The following is a 23,419-nucleotide window of genomic DNA, read 5'->3' as shown; positions in this document are numbered from 1 at the left end:
TGAGCGGTTACTGCTCCTCTGCCCACAGCAGCCAGGTGTCCGTGAAGGAAATTTTTGAGCGGAAGAAGCCAATTTCTGCCAATCACCCCCTTGCCCGGCGTCTGACACCTGGCGTGGCGGAACTGTTAGCTCGCCAGCTGTTACCATACAAGCTGGTGGACTCTGAAGCCTTCCGTAAATTTGTGGCCATTGGGACACCGCAGTGGAAGATGCCAGGCCGCAATTATTTTTCTAAAAAGGCCATACCCAAACTGTACCGTGAAGTTGAGAGGTAAGTGGTGTCATCTCTGGCGCAGAGCGTTGGGTCAAGGATCCACCTGACCACGGATGCCTGGTCTGCCAAGCACGGTCAGGGCTGCTACATTACTTACACAGCCCATTGGGTCAACCTGGTGACCGATGACAAGCAGGGAGTACGTGGCTGTGCAGCGGACCAACTTGTGACACCTCTACGGCTTGCAGGCAGGCCTCCTGCCACCTCCTCTCCGCCTGCTACATCCTCTTCGCTGTCGTCATCCTACTTCTCCTTGGCTGGTGCCGCGATCTCCTCTCCAGCTACACAGCCCCAGCTCCCCAGGGCCCATGCTGCATGCCAGGTACGACGGTGTCACGCCATCTTAGACATGTCTTGCCTCAAAGCGGAGAGTCACACTGGACCAGCTCTCCTGGCTGCTCTTAACAAACAGGTGGATCAGTGGCTGACCCCGCACCAGCTGGAGATCGGCAACGTGGTGTGTGACAACGGCAGCAATCTCCTTTCCGCTTTGAATTTGGGAAAGCTGACACATGTACCTTGCATGGCACATGTGCTCAATCTAGTCATTCAAAGATTTGTGTCAAAGTACCCAGGCTTAGAGGACATCCTGAAGCAAGCCAGGAAGTTGTGTGGGCATTTCAGGCGGTCTAACACAGCCATGGCACGCTTTGCAGACATTCAGAGGAGAAACAACTTGCCAGTGAGACGCTTGATATGTGATAGCCCCAATTCACTGGAATTCGACCCTGCTCATGTTCTCTCGCCTGCTAGAACAGGAGAAAGCCATCACCCAGTACCTGTACAATTACAGTAGAAGGACACAATCTGGTGAGATGGGGATGTTGTGGCCCAACAACTGGACACTGATGCGAAATGCATGCAGGCTCATGCAGCCGTTTGAGGAGGTGACCAACCTGGTGAGTCGCAGTGAAGGCACCATCAGCTACTTGATCCCCTACGCTTCCTTCCGGGAGCGTGCTGTGCGCAGAATGGTGAATCAAGCTGTGGAGGAGCGTGAAGACGAACAGTTACGGCAGGAAGTGTTGTGGGATCAATTCACATCAGAACCAAATGTTTCCTCAACACCTGCGGCAGCACGGAGGGGGGAGGAGGAAGAAAAGTCATGTGGGGAAGAAGAGGAGTCAGACTTGGATGATGAGGACGGTGTTTCTGTGGAGGAGGAAGAGGTGGCGGCAGAAGAACAACCGGAGCAGGCGTCGCAGGGGGCTTGTGCTATTAAATCCCGTGGTATATACTACGCAAACAGCTATTTCGTGTTCCAAAATCTCGCATATTGTTGTACTTGCACTCCAATGTTGGGTTCCCTACATCTCTGCAAACCAGAGTTACGGGGGTGCAAATCCCCCATAGGCTTTCATTGGGTCTCCTATTTCGCTTTCCAAAATCTCAAAAAATTTTTTAAGGGCGATGGCTCAGCAGTGGCACATTTTCTAGCATTGTAGGGACTCTTAGGGGGATCATGACTGGTGAGTTTCGGGCCCCTAAGCCAAAGAGGTCATAGCCTAGGGTCACAAAAACCTGTTTATTTTGGCAATGTTAATGGTGGCAATTCTTTCAAACATAAATCGCAGCCATGACCGTTAGCAAAGTCTGAATCTCATGACATGTCTCATGCAGGTAGAAGGCATATTGTTGTACTTGCACTCCAATGTTGGGTTCCCTACATCTCTGCAAACCAGAGTTATGGGGGTGCAAAAGTGCTAAAATCCCCCATAGGCTTTCATTGGGCCTCCTATTTCGCTTTCCAAAATCTCACATTTTTTGAAAGGGCGATGGCTCATCAGTGGCACATTTTCTAGCATTGTAGGAACTATTAGGGGGATCATGACTGTGAGTTTAGAGCCCCTAAGCCAAAGAGGTCATAGTCTAGGGTTACAAAAACCTTGTTTATTTTGTCAATGTTAATGGTGGCGATTCTGATGAACATAAATCGCAGCCATGGCCGTTAGCAAGGTCTGAATCTCACGACATGTCTCATACAGGTAGAAGGCATATTGTTGTACTTGCACTCCAATGTTGGGTTCCCTACATCTCTGCAAACCAGAGTTACGGGGGTGCAAAAGTGCTAAAATCCCCCATAGGCTTTCATTGGGGCCTTGGTTTTGAGGGTACAAAAGCGCAGGTTTCTGCCGAACGGTACAGCTGAGCAGTCCCAAATGTTTAGGCTTTGTAGGGAGTTTAAGGGGGCTCAGGGCTGGTGAGTTTCAGGCCCTTACCTTACCGTTGGGCAGAAACCTGCGTTTTTGTACCCTCAAAATCTAGGTCACAATGGGACTTACCCATTTCCACAAAGGGTTAAATGAAATAAAAACACAACCACGAAAAAAGTATTTTAATAATCTTAATTAACCAGAAATACTTACCTGTACCTTTAAAAAATGTTCCCACGGCAATATCCTTGGGTAAATGATCCAACGTATACAGTATCCTCTATCTTGCGATCTTCAATTAAGTTGATTGAAGATCTCCCACGGCAATTAGCTATACTATACCTTAGAATGCGTCCTGCCAACGCATAGTGCCTGCTCCCGCTGTCCTCCCCGCCTCCTCACCTGTTATCCTCACCTAGGCTGGCACCCGGTGCACCCATGGGTGCCAGCCTAGGTGAGGGTGAAGCCAGGTGGGGAGAGACCGCGGGAGCTGGCAGCTACATGTCAGCACAGGACGCATTCTAAGGTATAGTAACCGGCTCATCAATAAGCCGGTTCTTTTTGTATTGAATCAAATTAAACGCCTCTGAACCGATTCATTTGATTCAATTTATTCATTTGTTTGGCTGCCCCTCCCCCCCAGAGCCTCCCCCATACCATGGACCATGCGGACTGGTATAGCTCAGGGTGCAAAGCCCCAATCGCGTGTGGCTCTGTATACTGGCTATCCCAGCCTGCATGGGGGACAAGGGGTTACAGAGGCTCAGGAGGGGGGACCCTACGTCATTTTTTTTTTCAGATTTCCCACGCTCAGAACATTCCCCCAAAATAAAAAAATTTAATTTTTTTTTAAATGTTGTTTCCCACTATCTTTTTAACATAACTTGCAAATTTGGTGTTGCTAGGTTGTAAGTCGGCGGGTTTTGGGCGACGGTAGCTGAATCCGAATTCGTGATCACGGGTTAAAACCCGTGATCACGGCCGAATTCGAGAGGCACTACTCGGGAAAGAATTCAAATTTGCGAATTTGGAGAGCAACCCTGGAAAGGATGCAGCACTTGCAGAACAAGCTGGCAACTATGCTTTACAATGCGTTTAAGGGTGATGTCACAGCACAACACAATAAAGGTACCACTACCAGTAATCCTTCCCCCATGTCCACGCAGGAAAGGACAGGATGCTCCAGCGATCTCATGGTGATGTCGGACATGCGGACATTCTTTCGTCCAACACCTCGCCTTAGCGCTTCCGGATCCCTTCACCAACGCCTCGACCGGCAGGTAGCCGACTACCTGGCCTTAAGTGTGGATGTAAATTAGCATGCAATGTGATTTCTGCCCTTAAAACGCTGCTTTGCATCAAATCCAGATTTTTCCCTGGGACTTTTGGTGTCTATCCCACTCATCCATGCAAAAACTCAGATGTTAGACCCCTTGAAACATCTTTTCCATCACTTTTGTGGCCAGCATAAATGTTTCTAGTTTTCAAAGTTCTCCTCCCCATTGAAGTCTATTGCGGTTCGCGAACGTTCGCAAGTTCGCCAAAGTTTACCGAGGTTCGCGAACCTAAAATCGTAGGTTTGGGCCATCTCTATTTATGAGCATACCCACAACATCGAGAAGGGAGAGGTAGACCACTCTGTGCCTAATCACTTTAAGAAACAGCATGGTAAGGATCCAACTGGGATGATTTTTTGCATTATCGACCAACTACACAACCAATGGAGAGGTCAAAATAAGGATAGAGATCTCTTGAAACTAGAGAATGAAGGCGAATGAAACTGAAAACTTTGAAACCCAATGGTTTGAATGCTGATCCCCTTATCCCCTGATGATGGCATGTAGCCGAAACCTGGTCAGGAAGAAGAGACGGGCTACTTCCAACAGAACCAGAAACTGTTTATTTTAAGTAAGGTGTATGTGACTTATGTCAGTGCAGCGACATTATAGGCGAACTGATGCAGTAAGGGTCTAGTGTGCATGGACCTGCAATGTAAGTTGTTTGTTTTAATGTATGTCTAGTTTTTATAATAAAGTGTTAACCCCCTGCTGCATTCAGCTCTGAGCCTGTGTTGTGTTTTTTACCCTTGGTGGTGGCCATATCTTGCTTATGAGCACCAGGTGTCTACATGGCAGCAACAGTGCTGGGGTTATAGAAGCAGCGCCGAGGATTATATGTACCTAAAAAAAGTTAATAAACATAATTTAATTCTTTGCACTAGTAGAAATGTACATTTTACATCTATACATTTTACCATTTTCTGCAATAGAGCTCCATTAATCATTTATTACATTATAGTATAATAAACCTAAAAAGCATAGTATATAAGTGTAGAAGGCCCCTCCAGTATTTTCCATGATGGAGCTAGCAGCCAGTATGATGATAACAACATTAGGTGTGATGTCACTTCCTGTGATAGTCACCATATAGCAGATACAAGAAAAGTGAGACATACACGCAGGGTTGCCAACTCATCCCTTTAAATACTGACACATCTAAGTTATACAGGTTCTGGGGCTTCTCACACATAATCAGTGCCTAAACTACCTCTAACTAGCCACAACACATTCACAAGTGTCCGTATTTAAAGGGATGAGTTGGCAACACTGCATAGAAGGCGGAGCGATATTACACCTATAAGGCTAGAACTGCTTTAACTCTGAAATTGGCAAAGAACAGAGGAGGAGCCTGATACCATCAAGCTTGGCCCCTCGCTAGAGAGGGACAAAAGCCTTGGTTGCTGGTTAACCCTGTACCAGCAACCAGCTACATTGAAAGGTGAGATCATTCTAGGATCGGCAGAGTTCACATTGTTACTGTTTGACCTGAGTGCGCTTTGTCATTCTCTTCTGCTATAGACAGAGATTCTCCAGCCACCCAGATGGAAATAAATGAGCAGCATCACCCTATCTTCTCCCACTAGCCACACTGATGACTGCTCTACTAGCAGAAGTATCTCCCTCTCTTCACATTTCCTTATTAAACCTGCATATGCACACTAGTTTTTATCATATAAACGCATGTAGGAAGTGTAAAAGTGTAACCCAAAGTTGGGATCAATAGCTGGAACGTTACTTGGTCATTAACCACTAACTGCTGTTGTCCTAGTAGGACCCGCAAGTTAAACTTCTGGCAGTGCCTCCGTCTTCACCTTCCTCTGCGACAATAAAGTGCTGAACAGCATATCAGTAAAGCAATTGTCCCTAAACTGTCACACAAAACATTCATAAACTGGCATTTTAAAGTGAATGGGAACCGCATTTTAAAAAAATGAGACAGATACTTACCCTAGGAGAGGGGAGGCTCTGGGTCCTATAGAGCCTTCCCACTCCTCTCCTGGTCCTCTTGTTCCAGTGCAGGCTCGCCCGGTAGCAGAATTTGACTAATTTAGTCAAATAATGCTTTACCCGGCCGAAGGAGGCTTCAGAAGTCTTCAGGGAGCCCGAGTGCTCCTGAAAAAGGGCGGCCCTGTACTGCGCTTGCGCAAGCACGCTCTCTTGCACGCTCACGCCTGTGCAGTATGGAGCCGCACGTCTTTGGGAGGACACATCTTCCGAAGACTTCCAAATACCCTTTCAGTGGGGTATTGAAACGGGGGGGGGGGGGGGGGGGGGGTTGGGAGAGCCAGCACAGGATAGAGAGCACCGAGAGAGGAGACGGAAGGCTCTATATGACCCAGAGCCTTCCCTCTCCTTAGGTAAGTATTTGCTTCATTTTTTTTTTAAATGCGGTTCCCATTCACTTTAAGCAAAGGAAGTTTAACGTTGGTACACACTGAAGTTAAGGTTCCCACTAACAATCCAGACTTCTTCATAATTATTATTATTTATTGCATTTATAAAGCACCAACATATTATGCAGAGCTGGACAATAAATACATACAATGATACAAAGGATGACAGACATAACTAGGTTATACGACATAGGACAAAGCTGTACAAGGAAAACAGGGAACAAAATACATGATCATGCGATTCTGGGCTGGATAGGTAGGCCCAGTAATACAAGTACAAGGCGGTCATAGGAAAGGAGCACAATGATGGGGCAAACAATCTTGTAGAATACACCAGGGAAGGGAGGACCTTGCCAATGGCTTACAATCTAAGGGAAGGGGAGGTGGACACACTAGGTAGGGCTGTAGAATAGGTAATCAGTAGAAAGTTACTTTGTGGTAGGGGGTGGGTAGGCCACCTTAAAGAGTGGGTTTTGAGGGCTTGCTTGAATGTGTTGAATGAGGGGGCAAGTCTGATGGGCGGTGGAAGGGAGTTCCAGAAAGTGGGGGTGGCTCTTGAGAAATTCTGCAGGCGCGCATGGGAGTGGGAAATGCGCGGGAAAGTTAAGCGAAGGTCGTTGAAGGACAGGAGGGGATGGCTAGGTATAAACCTGTGATAAAGTTCAAAGATGTAGGTAGGGCATGTTTTGTGCACAGACTTATAGGCCAGGCATAGAATCTTGAAACTTATCCTGAATCGGATAGGGTGCCAGGGATTTGCAGAGCGGTCAGAAGAATTTATGGGGTTGAATCACTATAGCAAATACCATGCCTTATCTGAGTTAACACGCCTTATCAGAGTAGCATAGCGAGCGCTATAAACGTATGCCTGCTAACTGGCAATGACGAGAGCTCCACTCGTCCTGCCCTGAGCCCCTGCACGTCCAATCACTTTAAAGGACACGCTTCCCGCACTTTGATTGGCCCAATAGGCTGCCTGTCAGTCACTTGACAGGCAGCCTGTTGGGCCAATCAAAGTGTGGGAAAATGTCCTTTAAAGTGAATGGACCCGCAGGGCCTCAGGGGGGGACGAGTGGAGCTCTCGTCATTACCAATTAGCAGGCATAAGTTCACAGCGCTCGCAATGCTACTCTGATAAGGTGTGTTAACTCTGATAAGGCATGTTAACTCTGATAAGGCATGGTATTTGTTATAGTGAAACAACCTGTATAAGTCTGGCAGCCATTTTCATCCAATTTTACCGAATCTATGTAGTTCATTGAACATTGATCTGGTTACTATAAAAGCTGAAAGGCTGTCATTTTGTTGTGTGATCGGATGTAATGTTATATGTTTAGATAGGCTTTTGCACTTTAGCACAGGGCACTAAATCCTACGCCACACTTGTGGCTGTCTAAGCCTGATGCAGTGTAGGATTTACGCCGCCCGCCATTTCTGCTCCCGACGCGATTGTGTGCACACGAGAGGGGAGGTTAAGCTGTCATATGACGCTGACATTTACCCTCAGTGATCAGGAGTTGTTGCGATTGGCTCCTGATCACTACGATCGCTGGCGGATTGTAGTGATCACCATAAGAACTCCGGCGGTAGGGGGGAAAGAAGAGGATCCACTCACCTTCCTGACGTACCCCCAGCGATCGATGCTCCCCTCCGCTCTGGCCGGCATCCCTGTTCGCGCTGACGTAAGTGCTGGGTACCGGCTTGACGACATCATCAATCTGTGACCCAGAACTGAGCGGCAGTGCGAGCTAGGATGCCGGCGAGAGCAGAGGGGGCTAGAGCTGCTCATCGCTGGAGCCTGGGAGGTGAGTAAAGGCTGCTGGCTACAGGGGAGGGGGGACAGCTAACTACCAAAGGGACACCATGCTCAGCTAGCCACAGTGGGAATCCAGTTGCCTGACCCCCCCCAAGCGCACCCCCCTCATGCAAAATCGCCTGGTCCTTAAGGGGGGTTAGGCAGCCGGTTCCGAAAGGGTTAATGTACCCCATGATGAAGCCACCAATTTTAGGGGGTGAAACATGTAGGGTTTTTCTTTTGGGTGGTGTAACTATATCTATCTTGCAGTGTGAAGTGAGGACACAAAAGAATAATCCCTGCGCTGTCTTCGATCAATGGGAGGGTTGTGTGGATGGGTGCTGCTCCAAAGGCTGGGTAGTGCCAGTAATTCTGATAAAAGGCAAAAGAAAACAGGAGCGCACCGCTGGTGCAATACATTTTTTACTTAAAGAGACACTGAAGCGAAAAAAAAATATGATATAATGAACTGGTTGTGTACTATGAATAATTATTAGAAGATTAGCAGCAAAGAAAATATTCTCATATTTTTATTTTCAGGTATATAGTGTTTTTTATAACATTGCATCATTCTATAATATGTGCAGATTACACAACATTCAGTATTCAAAATGATTCTTTAAGAGCAGTATGTGAACTAATGACCTCTCCTCTGGCAGAGAAAAAGAAAATTGTTCACTAACACTTGAGATAATAAAAGTCAGAAGACAGCCCTCTCCACGACTTTGAAAGTCGTAGAGCTTAATGGCTTTTTTGCATAGAGATAACAACTGGAGTTTCTTAACTCTTCCTGTACTGGAAACAATTGGACTGATGTATCTGGTCTTAATGTTTTATATCTCATCTGTACTACACATACAAATCATAATATCATAAAAATGTTTACGCTTCAGTGTCTCTTTAAATAAGACACGCAATAAAAGTTACACTCACGGTGTGTTGATAACAAATGCACCTGTCAGGCCTGCCGGCAAACCTCTCCTCTTACCCGCGCTTGGCCAGATCGGCGGGGTGCGATGGTATTGGCATGGGAATCAGAGGCGGTGGGCGGAGCCAGGTCGCGGGGATGTCGTCTGACGTCACAACGTTTCGGCGTTAACCGACGCCTTCATCAGGTTGATGAAGGCGTGGTTAACGCCGAAACGTTGTGACTTCAGACGGCATCCCTGCGACCTGGCTCCACCCACCGCCTCCAACTCCCATGCCAATACCATCGCACCCCGCCGCTCTGGCCAAGCGCGGGTAAGAGGAGAGGTTTGCCGGCAGGCCTGCCAAGGCGCATTTGTTATCAACACACTGTGAGTGTAACTTTTATTGCGTGTCTTATTTAAAGCGATACTGTAGGGGGTCGGGGGAAAATGAGGTGAACTTACCCGGGGCTTCTAATGGTTCCCCGCAGACATCCTGTGTCCATGCAGCCAGTCACTGATGCTCCGGCCCCGCCTCCAGTTCACTTCTGGAATTTCTGACTTTAAAGTCAGAAAACCACTGCGCCTGCGTTGCCGTGTCCTCGCTCTCGCTGATCTCACCAGGAGTGTACTGCGCAGACACAGACCATACTGGGCCTGCGCTGTGCGCTCTTGATGACATTAGCGGGATCGAGGACACGGCAACGCAGGCACAGTGGTTTTCTGACTTTAAAGTCAGAAATTCCAGAAGTGAACCGGAGGCGGGGCCAGGGCATCGGTGAGTGGCTGCGCCAACACAGGATGTCTGCGGGGGACCATTAGAAGCCCCGGGTAAGTTCAGCTCATTTTAGTCCAACCCCCCTACAGTATCCCTTTAAGTAAAACATGTATTGCACCACTGTTTTCTAGTGTGAAGTGAGGTTATACCCCAGTGACGTTAAAAAGGGAGGGGGGTGTCTCTTGCTACTATTACCTAAATCCACTGCTATGTCATTATCACAAGTAATGTTTTCTTGCAACCTAAGGGTTTAACATAGTTATTAAAGTTAAGTTTTAGCCCTTCATCTTCCTCCAAACTTAGGTTAATTCGAGTGCATTGAGTTCACTGAACCGATGCTGTATCATGGATGTCAAAAAGGAAGACTGCAGGTGTGGGTTTTCTGGTGTTTTAGCAGCGTTCCTCTCTCACCAAAACGTTTCCCACACTCTAAACATGGAAAGGGGCGCTCCCCTGTGTGGCTTCTTTGGTGTTTCACGAGATCGCTCTTCTGAATGAAGCCTTTCCCACACTCTAAACACAGATAGGGGCGCTCCCCTGTGTGGACTCTTTGGTGTCTCACAAGATCTCCCTTCTGAATGAAGCCTTTCCCACACTCTGAACAGGAAAAGGGCCGCTCACCTGTATGACTTTTTTGGTGCCGATGTAGGCTTCCTTTCTCACTGAAACACCTTCCGCACTCTAAACATGAAAAAGGTTGTTCGCCAGTATGAGTTTTTTGGTGATTAAAAAGATGCCCTGCCTGAAAGAACCATTTCCCACACTCTGAACAAGAAAATGGCCGCTCACCAGTGTGAATGTTCTGGTGTTGAAAAATATTGCCTTTCCCAGCAAAGTGCATTTCACACTCTAAACAGAGAAATGGGCGAGCACCTGTGCGGCTTTTCCAGCGTTTAGTAAAGTCTTTCTGAACAAAACACTTCCCACATTCTGAGCATGAAAAAGGCCGCTCACTGGTAAGACTTCTCTGGTGTCTGCTGGAATCCTTTTCAAGACCTGTGTGACTTCTCTGGTGTTTAATGAGGCGTTCCATAGAAATAAACAATTTCCCACACTCTGAACATGGAAATGGAGGCTCACTTGGGAGATGATCCTCATCAACAAACGATTCAAATCTGAGAAAACTCTTATCATGTCTCTGTCCATCTCTGTCTGTATAAGTAGAAGAAGATTCCTCACCACCAGAGAGAACCATTCCTCTATCTGTACTGTAAGGTCCGTGATGAGGGTCTCTAGAGATGGGGTTTTCTTCTGGAATATATTGTGTGACACCATTATCTTCTGCAGCAACCTCCGGATGTGACACAAGATGTTCCTCTAAGGTGTTTCCGACATCGTCCTCCCCTGCTGGAGGAAAGATGATAATGTGACACATGTTACTGTGTCATGTTATGTAAGCCATGTAGTCCCATGTTACTAAGCTCAATCATATTCAGAAAATATTTTTGGGTAATATTATGTTATACTGAGGAATGGAAATGGACATTTGTTGGTACTAGGACATTATACTGAGGAATGGAGATGGACCTTTCATATGGTGTACAGTATATCCTCCTCATTTGTTGGTACTATGATGTTATACTGAGGAATGGAGATGGACCTTTCATATGGTGTACAGTATCTCCTCCTCATTTGTTGGCGCTATGATGTTATACTGAGGAATGGAGATGGGCCTATTTAAAGGTGCAGTGAGTTGCATCTATAAGTTATACATTTTGTGTTTCAGGGGCCAGTGAAAAAGCTTCAGGAGTTCAGCATTCGGCCCGCGGGCCTTAGTTTGAGGACCACTGGTGTAAAGTATCTCCTCCTCATTTGATGGTACTATGATGTTATACTGAGAATTGGAGATGGGCCTTTCATATGGTGTACAGTATCTCCTCCTCATTTGTTGGTGCGATGATGTTATGCTGAGGAAAGGAGATGGACCTTTCATATGGTGTACAGTATCTCCTCCTCATTTGTTGGTGCTATGATGTTATACTGAGGAATGGAGATGGGCCTTTCATATGGTGTACAGTATCTCCTCCTCATTTGTTGGTGCTATGATGTTACACTGAGGAATAGAGATGGACTTTTCATATGGTGTACAGTATCTCCTCTTCATTTGTTGGTTCTATGATGTTATACTGAGGAATGGAGATGGACCTTTCATATGGTGTAAAGCAAGGGTCCCCAAACTTTTTCGGTCAGGGGCCAGGTCAAGATACTTCAGACTGCTGGGGGGCCGGAACATACATAAAATGATGTTGAAAAACTTTACATTGAATCTAGGTATTGATTCCCTTCCAGTCTTGCCCAGAGGAGAACTCCCAGCAGCAGCCATTTAGTCATGTGGTGACCAAAGAACATCTTTGTGCACCAGACAGTGAAGCATACCCAGGTGACAACCTGCCATCCAATTGACAGCAGTGTCACCTGATGCAGAATTGGAAGCCAGCGAATGACTGCTTCTTGGCTTCTACAGTATGTGGATGGGTGGTGCCAGCACTGCTATTCTATATGTGGGGCACCAATATTTAAAGGTGCAGTGAGTTGCATCTATAAGTTATACATTTTGTGTTTCAGGGGCCAGTGAAAAAGCTTCAGGAGTTCCACATTCGGCGTGCGGGCCTTAGTTTGAGGACCACTGGTGTAAAGTATCTCCTCCTCATTTGATGGTACTATGATGTTATACTGAGAATTGGAGATGGGCCTTTCATATGGTGTACAGTATCTCCTCCTCATTTGTTGGTGCTATGATGTTACACTGAGGAATAGAAATGGACTTTTCATATGGTGTACAGTATCTCCTACTCATTTGTTGGTGCTATGATGTTATACTGAGGAATGGAGATGGACCTTTCATATGGTGTACAGTGTCTCCTCCTCATTTGTTGGTACTATGATGTTATACTGAGAATTGGAGATGGGCCTTTCATATGGTGTACAGTATCCCCTACTCATTTGTTGGTGCTATGATGTTACACTGAGGAATAGAAATGGACTTTTCATATGGTGTACAGTATCTCCTCCTCATTTGTTGGTACTATGATGTTATACTGAGGAATGGAGATGGACCTGCCATATGGTGTACAGTATCTCCTCATTTGTTGGCACTATGATGTTATACTGAGGAATGGAGATGGGCCTTTCATAAGGTGTACAGTATCTCCTCCTCATTTGTTGGTACTATGATGTTATACTGAGGAATGGAGATGGGCCCTTCAATACAATATATACAATACAATAACATTTCTATAGCGCTTTTCTCTTCTCTTTCATATGGTGTACAGTATCTCCTCCTCATTTGTTGGTACTATGATGTTATACTGAGGAATGGAGATGGACCTTTCATATGATGTACAGTATCTCCTCCTCATTTGTTGGTACTATGATGTTACACTGAGGAATAGAGATGGACTTTTCATATGGTGTACAGTATCTCCTCCTCATTTGTTGGTACTATGATGTTATACTGAGGAATGGAGATGGGCCTTTCATATGGTGTACAGTATCTCCTCCCCATTTGTTGGTACTATGATGTTATACTGAGGAATGGAGATGGGCCTTTCATATGGTGTACAGTATCTCCTCCTCATTTGTTGGTACTATGATGTTATACTGAGGAATGGGGATGGACCTTTCATATGGTGTACAGTATCTCCTCCTCATTTGTTGGTATTAGGATGTTATACTGAGATTTCTTACTAGTTCTCATATCCAGAGAACATTCCTCTTCCTTAAAAGTCTCCATTACTTCTCCCACCTCCACAGACTGCTGATCACCCCTCACATATTGCGTCTCTGTCTCCTCTTTAACCACAATTTTCATTGTCATGTATTGTTCCTGCATAAACCAGAAAATAAAAATGATGGTTTTAAAATGTGAACAATAATATCGAGAAAGCAATAAAAAAATAACATAGTTTGATGTCACAGAGATTAAGCTCCTCAGTTTCCACCTACCTGATAATGGTGGGGGATGGTGGGATCTACCTGTGGAATATCCTGGGAATAAAGAGGACCTGTACATCTCTCTGATTGGTTTCTGTTGGTGAATCCATCTGTTGGAAATATGCATGGACATAATTTTTTATGCCTTACACAGGGAACGTCTTTAGTCCTTTTAACACCTATTTTATCCATCTGTTTAGGATGTTGCTAATTTCAATTAACATAATTCACAGTAAACCCCCATGCATAAGTTTTATATTAAGGTTTCTCCCAAATATGTATAACAGTAATTAATGCATAAGTGTAAAAGCACATAAAAAATATCTTATTGTGTTTTAATGATTTAAGATAGCTTATCAGCTGTCTTCTATGCCAAGCTGAAGGTCTAACATAAAAGCTGCATCAAGCAGATGCTCACTGATGACACATAGCTGAGCACTATATAAGCAAAAGAGAGGGTGTCCACATCACCTGCAAAAATAGCTTGAGTGTGCTGGGGTTTAAAAAATCATGCTACCACAAATAAAGAAAATCCCTAGAAAAAGCACCACTCCAGAAATGTGGAAAACAATTTTAAATGATCTTTATTACAACATGATCCATTATTCAACATGTTTGACACTCATGATAGTTCACAAATATTAAAACCATTTAAAATACAAACCATAAAATTCCTTTGCCAAAAAACAATAATAGCCACTGCAAAATATTGTATTCTGAATGCGTTTAGATTCACTACTCAGTTTGTGATGCACCAAACTCTAGAGGCTCAATAATGAGCCCCCAGGGTGGTTGCTTCAGTGCTGAGCAAGTGCAATATAATACAAATGAATATATGAAAAAATAATGCTCAATTAATGTAAAAATATGTGACCTTAAAGGAGTTATCAGGCAAAAAATAAAAAAAATCAGGTTTACTCACCTGAGCAGTGCGCCGCGGACTTGGCCGTGACTGACAGCGGCGCTTCACGCAGGCGCAGTAAGGACGGAGCAGTGCTTTTTAGCGCTGCTAGATTTGGGAGCAGCCAGCACCGCCATAGACTGTAATGGGAATCAGTCTATAGCGGCGCTCAGTGAGTAACGTCGGCTCCGTCAGAAGACGGAGCTGAATTTCCTTAAAAAACACAATAATTTGTCCTCCAGCAATCGCTGGAAGCCGAATGATATCATTCCCCAGTATGGCGGCCTGGAGGGGGTATAGTAATTAATACGGGCCGGACTTGTGCAGAAGCAGGATCAGCCATATACTGGCTGTGTCCTGCGCCCAAGTCTACCGGCGCCCATTTCAAATGTACGCCAGTAGGGACGACCTCGAGGTTGCCCTCTGCACCGTGCGGGGAGCCCAGGGCAGCAGCGGAGAGCGGCGCGGTCAGTGTGAGACAGTCGGCTGCTAGGGGCTGGAGAAAGCCCCAGGTGAGTAAAGTTGATTTTTTATTTTTTGCCTCCTTTAAAGAGAACCCGAGGTGGGGTTCTTACATCGCAATCCGCATACAGAGGCTGGGTCTGTCTATAGAGCCCAGCCTCTGTTGCTAGTTAGTCTCCTCCAAAGACCCCCCTGCGCGCTGTCAGACCCCATAAAACACAGCCGCGCTGGCGACACACAGCCGGCTGTGTTTATCTCACTAATGTCAGTCTCAGCTGCTTCCCCGCCTCCTGAATCTCTCCGATCCCCGCCCACGTCCCTTCCCTCCCCGCTGATTGGAGGGAAGGGACGCGGGCGGGGACCGAAATGATTCAGCAGGCGGGGAAGCAGCCGAGACTGACATTCGTGAGGTAAACACAGCCGCATAGCGCGGCTGTGCTTTATGGGGTCTGACGGCGCGCAGGGGGGGCTTTGGAGGAGACTAACTAGCAACAGAGGCTGGGCTCTATAGACAGACCCAGCCTCTGTATGAGGATTGCCATGTAAGAACCCCGCCTCGGGTTCTCTTTAAAAAGATTACAGTGAAAAAATACCATATGCATTCATAATAATCATCAAATACAAAAGTGCTCGTGCCATGAGAATAAATATTCATAACTAACTAATTGCCTATGAACACCACCAAAGTCAGGAGCGCAGCCACTGAGTGGATGTGGAAACAGCCTGTATAGAGATAATGTGCACAAGTGGATAACAGTGTGAAAGATACTTAGCCCAGTATGGAGAAATGGTGAAGCAGGGCAGCTTGGCAAAGGAGAGACGGGGAATCCCCTCAGGACAGACCTTACTAGTATTATGGGCGTTACCCCTCTTTTTCAATAGGAGAGAGGAGAACCGTGTGTGATAGCAGCCTGAGTGGCATGTAAATACTGGAAGAGCGAAGGGAGCTAACGTGCATCACCGCTTGTAACTCGGAAGTGACACCGGGGAGCGTGAGGGAAGAGGTTTTGCGATGTGTGATGAAGTGATTTTTCAGAGCCATTCTAGGCATGTGTAGAGCAATTTTCTGAACATGCCTAGCGATTTTTGGAGCGTTTTGGAGTAGCGTTTTTTAAATTTTTTGTTACAGTAGAGCTGTAACTGAACAGTTTCTGTAACAAAAACTGATTGGAAAATTGCTCTGATTTAGAGCTTTTCAGAGCAATTTTCCACTTTCCTATACTTAACATTGAGGCTAAATCGCCTCAGAAATCAGGAAAAATGCTGCAGGACCCGCGTTTGCTTTTGGGAAAAAAGCACATCGCTCTGGTGTGCTCCATCCCTTTCAAATACATTAGCCAAGCGCTTTTCAAAGTGCTGGCGATTTTACAAGCGCTCAGAATCACTCTTGGTGTGCACCAGCCCTTAGTGAACTTCAGTGCATCAACTCCACTGTTTGTGATAATCAGAAGATCAGGGGATCTAGGCAGACCCTCCATACTGCACTTTCCTTTACCAGAACTGAAAGTCTCCTCTTACCCACTAAAGTAAGGGGTGACTGCTTCTCCACCGTCACATCCTTGTATCCTTCTGTATACAGCTTCTTCCGTATCACATCTTCATGGTTTACCATTCCCTTTACAATAGGATTACAATCAGTCACACTTCCACCCTAAAACTATACTCAATATATAATAACAGTAACAAGGCAGGCAATGTACACATCATAACATGAACAGCTTTGGTTGTCCATTGAGCTTCTACCTGATGATGGGGTGGGATCTGACCTTCTGCCACAATGTTCTGCTCCTGATCCTTCTGTCCTGCCAGACACTCCCCATCCTCATCCTGTAATGCAGAGAATTCAGCACCATGACACACACTGCCGGGAAGGGGATTTTTTGACTTTGTACTTAGCAGAAAATTATTCAAGGTATCATGCCAGTAAATAGCAATAAAACATTAAAAACACTCAATGATCTGTTATAATTCTCAGCACTGCTCACCTCTCCCACCAGCAGCTCAACGATCCTGTGGGTGGTTTTCACAATCTTCTGCTTGGTGTGTCTCTTGGGTATCAGGGAATGAGACAGAGGCACCGTGATGGTCACATGATTTCCAAATGTCACTTTAGGAAAACGCTGTATAAAGAAAGTAAGAGTGATGTCATGTGACCTCCCAGAATCCTTCTTACCCCTCCAGACAGGTGTGTATTTTATTAAAGGATACCCAAAGTGACATGATGAGATAGACATGTGTATGTATAGTGCCAAGCACACAAATAACTAGGCTATATTCCTTTTTTTCTTTCTCCGCCTGAAAGAGTTAAATATCAGGTATGTAAGTGGCTGACTCAGTCCTGACTCAGACAGGAAGTGACTACAGTGTGACCCTCACTGATAAGAAATTCCCCCTTTTTTTACTCTTTCTTGCTCTCAGAAGCCATTTTCTGCTAGGAAAGTGTTTTATAGTTGGAATTTCTTATCAGTGAGGGTCACACTGTAGTCACTTCCTGACTGAGCCAGCCACTAACATACCTGATATTTAACTCTTTCAGACAGAGAGAGAAAAAAAGGAACACAGCATAGTTATTTGTGTGCTAGGGACTGTACATACAGATGTCTATCTCATCATGTAACATGTCACTTCGGGTATCCTTTAACCTTCCTGGCCTTAATGATAATTTACACATTTTAGGTTTTTTTTTAAAGCGTTTCAGATCCTAAAATCAGGAAAAAAATCATGCCGCCAGAGTCTCTGCAGCAGCCCCTGCTCTCACTCACCTCCCTGGGTTTCAGCACTGCAATTTTACCTCCATCCTCTGGGTGGCGCTGTAACTCTGTAGTGAGATCACTGACGTCGATCTCACCAGAGTGATTCAGAGCCTCGGAGGACAGGAAGGAGAATGGCTACCAAAATCTAGATAGAGGTGAGTAAAAACGCCCGCTGCACGCTATACTCTGCATTGAGCTCCCGCCGGCTAGCCCGAGCTACACTCGGAATTTCCACCAGGGAAGTTAATGGAGGTAACAGTGATGTCATGTGACCTTCCAGAATCCTTTTCACCTCTACAGTCAGGTTTGTGTGTTTTATTAATAGAGATAAGGATGATGCCATGTGACGTCACAGAATCCTCACCTCTCCATTCAGGTGTGCGTTTCATTAATAGAAATGAGTGATGTCATGTGATCTCCCAGAATCCTCCTCACCTCTCCAGTCAGCAGGTAGATGATCTCCAGGGTTAGATTTATTATCCCTTCAGTCATGTGACTCCAGTCCTCCTCCATCCTCACTGGTCATGTGATCTGTACAAGAAGCTTCTCTCTATGGAGAGATAACAAGCTCAAAATGAAAACAGCATTATATGTATATAAGAGTAACGCTGGGTACAGTAAACTCTGATATAATAGAACTTCTGTTAGAGTAAACCTGTTTTTAGGCCCCTGCGGCATTGTATGCGGCTATAGTGGAAAGTGGGTGGGCACTTGTGATATGGAGAGACCTATGGATCATAGCTGGCTGGCATTTCTCCTGTACACTCTGTATGTAGCCTGAAATCACTGAGAAAATGTAGGGGAAATGCCCTGTTCAGATACATAATCAAATATATAGATAATGCTTGATAATTTGCTGATGTTCATCAAATAAGTTGATTCCCTTCAAATGTATATCAGATCAATCTATATTTCTATTCCTATGATTGGAAAAATAGCCTATCCTGCTTAGCTTGCAGTTTATTGGAACCAGACAGTCACAAGACAATCAGAAGACAGCGCCCTTAACATCTTCGTATAATTAGATATTACTCAACCAGACGAATGCTTATATCAACAGATGACGCTAGCCAACGGACAATCTAAAATATTGCGCAACTATCTTCTTATGTGAGATATGTATGTCCATGAATACGTATTTTCATAAGACAACCTATTTTTAATACGTCAAATCAACATGTGATTAATATACGTCATGAGCCTAATAAAAGGGCTTCCCGGATCTACCGGGGACAGAGCCTATACTCGCAAGCTGTCGGTGTGAGACTCTCCGTTATGCATGCATTATTGCTTTTTGGTTTCAGGTAGAGTCAAAGGCATACATCTTGGTGATATTTCTGCTCTCATCCACATCAGTTGGAGACCTATGAGCCGTGGGCAGCATATTGTAGCCTGCCCATCAACTGCATGCTACTCTGGGCTTGCATGGACTACCTCAAAAGCATCAGCCGATGAGACCTGTGCTGTGTAAGCTGCTACCTGATTACTGAGGGAATTGCCTGTCATCTGTCAGACAGGAAGCTGTAGGTGGTGTTGGGAGGAAGTAGCAAGGAGTCAGTGCTGGGATTGGCAGCAGAGGAGGTAATATGACATATTTCCCTCCTCTCTTTGTGTTCCATGTTCCAATCATTATTATTATTATTGATTTACATAGCACCAGAATCTTCCGCGGTGCTGTACATCAGCATACAGGGTATAACAATAAAAAATAAACAATACAACAGTTAATACAAGATAATGGTGGATTACCGCTGATGCAGTGAACAAATGAGTTGCAATATTTGAGCTGTGAAATAATCAGGGCATGCATAATAATGAGCTTTCCATTGTTTGCTAGCAATGCTCTATAATTTAAAGCGGAACTGAAATAATAAAAAAAACAAAAAGTTTCACTTACCTGGGGCTTCTGCCAGCCCCGTGCAGCCTTGTTGTCCAGCTTCACCGTTCTCTCGCCGCCAGCCGCTTTTGGTGGACTCGGCAACTGCACCTGCAAGCCCCAGGTCACGCGTATCTTTCTCCGCAACAGCATCCTGGACGCTAGAAAGAAACACGTGGCTCGGGGGGCGCAAGCGCAGCTGCCGTCAACTTGTAAGCGGCTGGCGGCGGGAGAACGGAGAATCATGGAGGACCCGCACGGGACAGGAAGGCTGCAAGGGGCTGGCAGAAGCTCCAGGTAAGTGAAACACTGTTGTTTTTTATTATTTCAGTTTCGCTTTAAGAGTCTTAAACTTGTACTGAATAAAGATTTGTTTCCAGTTACGCTGGCTATTGTCACCTGGAGAGACTTGCCTCTCTTTTTAAATTATAGCATATTATTATTATTATTATTGCTAGCTCATGATAGATACCGGGCACCTCCACCCCAGTGTAATAGAAGGATGAGAGGAGATACCAGATCTTATCCAGCATCATTCACAGACCAGACCTCCATCATCCTCCTCTATGTGTAGCAGCAGCTGCTGCTGGAATGGGACAAAGGCTGTTATTTTATCTTATCATATGCATATAAATACTATCTCTTATTACCTCCTCTGCTGCCAGTCTCAGTAATGGCTCCTCTCTACTTCCTGCCAACACCAACTACAGCTTCCGGTCTGGGCATAATTAGGGAGATCACCATCTTGTGGTGAATAGAGGAACTGCATGTTACAAGTGAAAGCTGCTTGCCTTTTCTCTTATTTTGACATGCCTGGCACACACCATGCAATTTCCAGTTGAATCATTCACTTCAGTATTGCTTGAAAAAAACCCTGAACTAGAAAAAAAAAAATGTACTGAAGCCCACGCTGAGATAATTACCTTCTCCTGAGTACCCCAACACTGCTCGTTGTCCTTGGGGTCCCTCCGTTTCCCTGTCTCCAGTCCTATTACCTCCTGCGCATTCCAGAAATTCCTCCAAGTGGTGCAGAGTGAATCGGAACTGCGCAGGCTCGCAGTGAAATAAAGCCCTCATGGAAGGGAATTTGCACCTGTGCAGTTCTGAATCGTGTGGTAACTACGCTACAAGTCAATCGCTGACAGTGACATCCGTGTAATAACAAACACTCCTTTGATAGCATTTTATTGCAAATGGAAGATGCGTCACTTTGCTGCTTGTCTGAAAGAGGCCTAAAAAAATGTTTGCATTATAGGACTATTTTTAATATTCAGAAACCAATGCTTGGTCGCTAAGTGAAAGGAACCTGGTTTGAATATCATACAAAAGTTTGATAACCTTGCTGTTGCTTGCTGCTTCTACAACCCATCCTAATAAAAACAAACAAACAAAAAAACTCTGTGCTGTCTCCAGCCCCACCCCCATTATAGCAGGGTTTCTGACGCAAGATTGGCTGCATGACCGTTTCAGGTGTGGGATTCCGACTCTACTGAATAGAAAGGTCATTAGGACAGCCAGGCCACTTGAAATAATATGGAAGCCCCCATATACCTCTCAGTTCATGTTCCCTTTAAATATTGACACATGTAAGTTATGCAGGTTCTAGGGTTATGTTCACATAATCAATGCCTAACCTGCATCTAACTAGCCACACATAACCTGTATATTTTATGTGTAAAAATTTAAAGGCATGATGAGTGGGCAGAACTGCATGCAATATAATTTGTTGTGCCATTCCTTCAAAACCAAGTGGAGTGCAGGCCCTTATTATCTGATTCATGGCCGTCCTATCTATGGCGCCAAGTGAGGCGCCTTCCTCAGGTGGCAGAAGTCTGGGGGCGGTGCCAGGCAGGAAGTGTGCCTGGCCTCCCACCACCCAGCTTACAGCCGTCTGCCTGGCCTTGGGGAGGGCCCGTCGTGAAGTGAGCTGGAGGGGGTAGCAGTCAAGAAGGGGGTCGGGCCCTCCCTCACCTGGCCCCCCCCTCCATCCAGCTATGAGTGCAGCGTGTGTGTCAGCAGCGGGTGGATAAGTAATTGCGTTCACTGCGTTCCAGTGCTGCGTATCACAGCTCATCTCCTCCTCAATACCACCAACTGTACTTGCGCAAGTGCCCACTGCACCCACCCCCCTTCTTGGCTGCTACCTCTTCCAGGCTACCTATACTGGGGCAACTATACTAGTTACCTATACGGGGCAATTATACTACTTACAGGGGGGGAGGCAACTATACCTGTACTGGGGCAATTATACTAGCTACCTATACTGGGGCAAGTATACTACCTATACGGGGTATACTAGCTACCAATAACGAGACAACTATACCTAGCTACCCTATGCAGTGGGCACCTATACCTGGCTACCAACCTATAGTGAGGGTGGAAATGTTTGGGTGCTGTGCGATCATTCCATCCTCACAAGTTTGCATCAGGCAGCAAAAAGTCTAGGCCCTGATCTTATTACACAATTATTTCCTTTTGACAATTTATTTTACCTTTAGACATGTGGAGCTTTAAATGGTGGCCAACATTTCAACCACGTGAAAACCTTCTCATGGGTTGATGGGAGGAGCTCTGCCTCAGAGGGGGAGGTGGTGAAATTCTTTTTCTGAGCACCTGGTCTGGTCCAATAATTACCAAGCTGGTTTAGTAAATAGAGTACATCCAAAAATATCAAAAGTTTATTCCAACCAGTAAAAAGCAGACATAGATCAGAAAGACAACATGTAATAGATAGCGGAGATATCTGTTTCTGGCGGTACGATGCGGCAGGCGAGACGCACTGCATCGCTGCTGCCAGTTTGCAGTATTAAACCAGCCTCAGGGAGAAAGGCAATACAGAATGTAGCAAAGGTCGACAGTCGTTTCACACTGCTATCCATGGTTTTTCGTCAGCTGAATCTGAAGGGACAATGGCCTTTTCCAAATGTCTACCACTTCCAGATACTAAAGACTTACCATTGTACCCCAACATGTGGCTGATGTAAGATACCAATTTTAGTGTGCTTGTATTGGATTGGATTGATTGAATGACTCTTGGACCACCCATGTAAACAGACAAGCTTTCCTACTCTAATCCTGCTGGGATTACACCATACAATTTTCTGTTATGCTGGACATACAAGGGCCGATGCGCCCTTATCAATCGAGCCGCTGATGGCCCGATTGAAAATTTCCGACAGGTCCGATGACCTGCCGGATCGATACCCCGCTCGATCCCCGCGGGCAAACAATAGCGGGGATTCGAGCGGAAGATAAGGAGCGCCCGCGAGGACAAGCGGGAACCGCCGGGTTGACTCGTGTATGCCAAGCATTAGATTCTTCTGTTAGAATGCATAATTAGATTATTTTCTGTAGAGAATGGTCATTATCTCTGGTGCATTGTCTTCTGGTCATCTCCTGCTGAGTAGAACAATGCCTAATTGCTCGGCAGATAGATAAATTTCCAACATGTTGAATTTAGAGAATCTATGCTGGACATACATGGTTAAATCCAGCGGCTCCATTAGCCACCGGATCGACTCCCGCCATGTCCCCGTGTGTTCTCTGAGGCCGCCCGGATTGATTCCCGGATCGATTCCCGCTCGTCCCCACGGGCGCCTCCCTATCTTCCGCTCAATTCCCAGCTATTGTCCGCCCGCGGGGATCGAGCGGGGAATCGATCCGCGCGGTGATCGGACATGTCGGAAATTATCAATCGAGCCATCAGCGGCTCGATTGATAAGAGAAAATCTTACCATGTATGTCCAGCATAACAGAAAAATCTAACAGAAAATTGTATGGTGTAATCCCAGCATTACATAGCAGAAGGTCTATGTGGAGGGCCTTATCCATTAATGAGACCACCAACCCGTTT

The 23,419-nt window shown here is 45.6% G+C and overlaps 2 protein-coding genes across 3 annotated transcripts in view; one reads left to right on the top strand and one right to left on the bottom strand.

Moving 5' to 3' along the window:
* Positions 1-23,419, top strand: part of LOC137534896 (zinc finger protein 3-like) — a 200,486-nt gene that overhangs the window by 146,653 nt on the left and 30,414 nt on the right. The window lies entirely within an intron of this gene.
* On the bottom strand, positions 9,726-20,544 carry LOC137534906 (zinc finger protein 79-like). Of its 2 annotated transcripts, none has more exons than XM_068256615.1 (8): positions 20,490-20,544; positions 18,126-18,240; positions 16,923-17,057; positions 16,681-16,764; positions 16,456-16,552; positions 13,587-13,684; positions 13,329-13,467; positions 9,726-10,988 (listed from the first exon to the last, which is right to left on the bottom strand). In XM_068256615.1, the coding sequence occupies exons 2-8, from the start codon at positions 18,201-18,203 to the stop codon at positions 9,994-9,996; spliced, it is 1,626 nt and encodes a 541-aa protein (XP_068112716.1). In that variant the 5' UTR covers positions 18,204-18,240; positions 20,490-20,544; the 3' UTR covers positions 9,726-9,993. The 2 variants fall into 2 exon arrangements, with proteins under 2 accessions (XP_068112716.1, XP_068112715.1); XM_068256614.1 differs by lacking the exon at positions 20,490-20,544 and adding an exon at positions 20,217-20,271.

Source organism: Hyperolius riggenbachi, chromosome 10 (genome assembly GCF_040937935.1).
Source record: "Hyperolius riggenbachi isolate aHypRig1 chromosome 10, aHypRig1.pri, whole genome shotgun sequence".
Classification (NCBI taxonomy): domain Eukaryota; kingdom Metazoa; phylum Chordata; class Amphibia; order Anura; family Hyperoliidae; genus Hyperolius; species Hyperolius riggenbachi.
This window is presented reverse-complemented; position numbering and strand designations above follow the sequence as displayed.